We start from the raw sequence: 4,211 nt of genomic DNA, 5'->3' as shown, positions 1-4,211 counted from the left end.
GGTTAACAGTATCAAAAGGCTAGCTAGAAGCTAAAAGTTCAACCAAATGCAAACTACAATCTAAAGGCTGTGGCTAAAAGCTAATAGCAGCATAGCTAAACATACAAAATATTGATTAAAAGTAGAAAAAGAACAGCTAAAATCTAAAATTAGCAACATTTTTGCTAAAAAAAAAWAATAGTGGAATAAAAATACTGAACCATAACAGAGATCACTGTTTTTAAAAGAGCTGAAGTAATCCTTAGGAACGTATCTGTAAATTAAGTTTGAAAAGTAGAAAAGCTACAAAAAAGAAGTGTAAAGTCACAGCATCCATWTCCTGAAAGAGCGGAACGTTTGGATTTATGAATGACTAAAACATCACAAAGTATGCAGGCGTTACGTTGCAAAAACAAAGAACAAACCAAAAAAGTCAGTAAAACTGCAGAGAAAAATGCTGAATCAGCAGTCACTCTGTTAGCATTTAGTAAATGTATGGATTTAAACTCATCACTGGTTCATTTTGTCCCACAGAGGCGTGTGGAGGAAGCTGCGTCTGGACCCGGGGAACTACATCATCGTTGGATCCACTTATCGGCCCAACCAGCCCGGAGAGTTCTTTATCCGCATTTTCTCTAAGATCAGAAACACTTTGGGGTGAGATGAAGAACATTATATTTACACTACTTTCAAAAAACATGAAGGCATTATGGAATATTCAGCTTCTGACCCGTAAATTAAAAGTAATCAAAATTTTAACACCATCTTTGCTAGTTGAAGAATGAAAACAGTCCCTTCCTAACTGTAAKTCCTGATTAAAGTTTCACTCCAATAATTGTTTCACAAAGTTTCATTAAAATCTCTTCAGTTGTTCATTAGATATTTTRCTAACAGACACAGGCAGTTACGTWATCCAAAAAACGCTCTGATTATCAAATAACTACACAGTCCTGGTGGCACGGTGGCTCAGYTGGTAGAGCTGATGCCTCTCAGCAAGAAGGTCGCTGGTTCAAATCCTGGCCCAGGGACCTTTCTGGGTAGAGTTTGCATGTTCTCCCTGTGCATGTGTGGGTTGTCTCTGGACACTCTGGCTTCCTCCCACAGAGCTAAAACATGACTGTTAGGTGACCCTGAAAGGGAGAAGCAGGTACAGATAATGGATGGATGAATGGTTATGTTTCACATTGTGGCAAAAAGCTCAATACAAGTAAAATTTAAATAAAAATAAATTTTAAAAATCGAATTATGTATTTTTAAAGAGTTACGTAAAATAAAAATTTACTGCATTTTCTCATTTTCACATTACTTAGAGTCTATGAAGCTGTGTGTATCAACAGGATGTGATGAAGGATAACCTCAAGGAGATAAAATAATAATCTGATGATGATAATCTTGTTTTGTTTTGTTTTTTAGAGGTCAGGACTTCACCTGCTCTTCTACCTACCTGCCGGTGAGTTCAGTCCCCATCCTCAGATTGCTCATGGACAAAACTCAGGTTTGTGTGATTATATTTTGTGTTTGTGTGTCTCACAGGTTTCGTCCCCCCCTGTCTCCACAGAGGATCGCACCAAAGTTGCGAGCACGTTTGATGAAAAAGCCGGTCCAGTAAGGGTTCTCCGGTACAACAAAAACTAACTCTGTCTTCCCACATGAGTGATTGTGTGCTTTTGTCCTCCTGACAGGACGACAGGCTGGATGCTGARGAGATCACCAAGCTGTTCAACTCAGGTTAGAGTTGAACCTCTTTAATTCTTTGACTGTAGCAGCTGAAGGCCACTAGATGGAGGCAAAGCATGCAGAGCTGCAGCTGAGGAGGTGCAGAGGTCAGCAGGCTAGACAGATGCGTGTAGCTGCAGGAAGTTGAATTAACTTTTTAAATGAACGTTTTCTCATCCTGGCCTCTCCTAATCATTTCTTAAATGCTTATTTTACAAGCATGGTTCTTTTTTATTCTCACGACAGTTGTTGATAAAGATCTGCCTCTGGAGACATGCAGACAGATTATCTTTGGAGAAGATGTATCCTTTAGTGCTCAGTGCCTCCTCGTCCTGGTTCAGAGACRTTGTTTTTTCTGCTTGTGTCTCTGTGTTTACATCTGTCAGCAARTTCTTTTTTCAACCACTTTTAATGGAACATTCAGGAATTAATCGTTTGAATATATATATTACGGAGCCCGCCGGGGGTATGTACTGTACATATATATATATATTTATACAAAACAAATGGGYTTTTGCAGCCAGTCCATTTCAAAATATCCTCCAAACCAAACTTAAAAATCAACTTAAATAACCAGAATACAGATCTTGACCTATATTTGGTGTATTTTGAGATTTCTTTTAAAACAACCTTAACTCAGCTGTCAGACTGAGGGCCGCGCCACTCTGAGCCGTCAGCAGGCAGAAACCCTGATCTCAGATCTGCGCAATCTGCAGGTGAAGCTCATTGCGTTTGTGTGTGTGTGTGTGTGTGTGTGTGTGTGTGTGTGTGTGTGCCTCTGATGTATTTTTTTTCCAGTCAATTTTTATCAAGTTTGATGAGGATTCTTCTGGGACCATGAACCTGTTTGAGCTCAGCATGGCCCTGGAGGCTGTTGGTATGTATCCAAACACCAAACACACACACACACACACACACACACNCACACACACACACACACACACACACACACACACACACACACGTACAGTATATAGTTGCAGATTGCAGCTTTTTTCACAGCTTTTTTCATTCCTGTTTCCCAGGAATGCGATGCGACAACAAAGTAGTTCAGTTCCTGTCTGAGCGGTTTGCAGCTGGAGAGCTTCAGCTGCCCTTCCACGGCTTTGTGTCGTGTGTCACCAGGCTGCGCAAGCTTTTTGGTAACACACACAAACACACACACACAACCTACTAGATTGTATCCTTTCTGAATGATCAAGAATACACTTTTTATTTTTTAAAGTTTTTAAGTTTGTAGTTTATAGATTCATGTAAGGTCGTTACACAAGTCAGTGGTTGTCAACAAATTTCCAGTTCAACTGAGAAAAAGTATCATCTTCTCTTCTTCTCAGCTCTGTTTGAAGCAGAGACAAACCAGGAGGTGAAAAACCGAGGGATCAATGCTGTGAGTATAAAAACGTCTCATGTCTTCATAGTGAAGTAAAATAAAAACAACTTGTTGGACTTTATTCTTTCTCGTCTCCTGTTGTTCATCCACAGTGGCTGCTTCAGTTCATGACGCTGTAAAGATGTTGAAAACGGAACAAGAAGAGGTTAAAAAAACGGATTCAGATTCAAAATTTCTTGCTGTCATTGCTTTACATGATTTTACATCTTCTGATGTTTTAATTCCAATGTGCTGCATCCAAATTATTTTATAATCACATCTATGATACTGCTGTCCTGACAGAGCTCACTAGGAACTTGTTTTATTCAGTAATGCCAACTGATGCTTTCATTAACAATAAAACAATTTTAACACCTTAAACATAATTTTTTTCCACATTGCAGAAGTCTTTAGTTTTCTATATTTTGTCTTTGCTCTTTAGGTGTTTTCACCTGTGAAAGTGGACRCAAGTGAGCTAAATGGAAATGTGGATTAACTAAACAAAGTTTGAACATATTGAATAACTATTTATTTGTTTCACAGCTTCCTGTTTGGTTTCAGAGGAAAGAACAATTAGCTTTTCATTCATGCGCYCAAAAACCTCCTGCTGACTGCAAACAGAGACTCAGATGTAGGCGTCGCCCTGAGCCGTCGATCACACATCATCCTGTTTTATTTCAAGTCCTGCTTTGGGTTTATTTGTTTAACTAAACCTTTAGACTCTGTAATATCACTCTGAGTACATTTACGTCTTCAAAAACTCACCTGACTTGTGGCATATGKCAGGCTTTCTGCCAGTTTTATACAGATATTTTTATCTTTATTTCAGTGGACAATAGTTTTAACTGTGGTCAGTGAGATGAGGAGCATCTTTACAGTATTTTTCATATTTTGGGCCATTGATTACAATAATTTGTGTAAAAGTTTTTAAAGCTATACGTTTTACCAAACCAGACTGTTTCACAGTCAATACAAAGTCATTTTGCAAATTATACGTTTTTAAAAAAACCGGCTTTCCTTTTGAAAATATTTTGGAATAACAAAACAGTAAAAAGCAGATTTTATAAAAATCTAAAGTGAAATGTTTTATTTTCTTTATTTTTTTTTATTTAGAAATTTAGTCATTTCATTTGTAACACTTAACATA

At 37.9% G+C, this 4,211-nt stretch overlaps 1 protein-coding gene across 1 annotated transcript in view; it reads left to right on the top strand.

Moving 5' to 3' along the window:
- The window catches only part of capn12 (calpain 12), a gene marked incomplete in the record, with an annotated part of 7,068 nt that extends 3,618 nt beyond the window's left edge, over positions 1 to 3,450 (top strand). The window contains 10 exon segments of the mRNA XM_014022861.1: positions 514 to 636; positions 1,393 to 1,429; positions 1,513 to 1,584; positions 1,662 to 1,707; positions 1,942 to 1,997; positions 2,343 to 2,411; positions 2,494 to 2,572; positions 2,721 to 2,837; positions 3,030 to 3,082; positions 3,178 to 3,450. Of these exon segments, the coding sequence (XP_013878315.1) occupies positions 514 to 636; positions 1,393 to 1,429; positions 1,513 to 1,584; positions 1,662 to 1,707; positions 1,942 to 1,997; positions 2,343 to 2,411; positions 2,494 to 2,572; positions 2,721 to 2,837; positions 3,030 to 3,082; positions 3,178 to 3,204 (679 nt within the window).
- Between the last annotated feature and the right edge of the window lie 761 nt (positions 3,451 to 4,211).

Source organism: Austrofundulus limnaeus, unplaced genomic scaffold (genome assembly GCF_001266775.1).
Source record: "Austrofundulus limnaeus strain Quisiro unplaced genomic scaffold, Austrofundulus_limnaeus-1.0 Scaffold344, whole genome shotgun sequence".
Lineage (NCBI taxonomy): Eukaryota > Metazoa > Chordata > Actinopteri > Cyprinodontiformes > Rivulidae > Austrofundulus > Austrofundulus limnaeus.
Note: the sequence above shows the minus strand (reverse complement) of the source record. Positions and strands in the feature narration are given on the sequence as shown.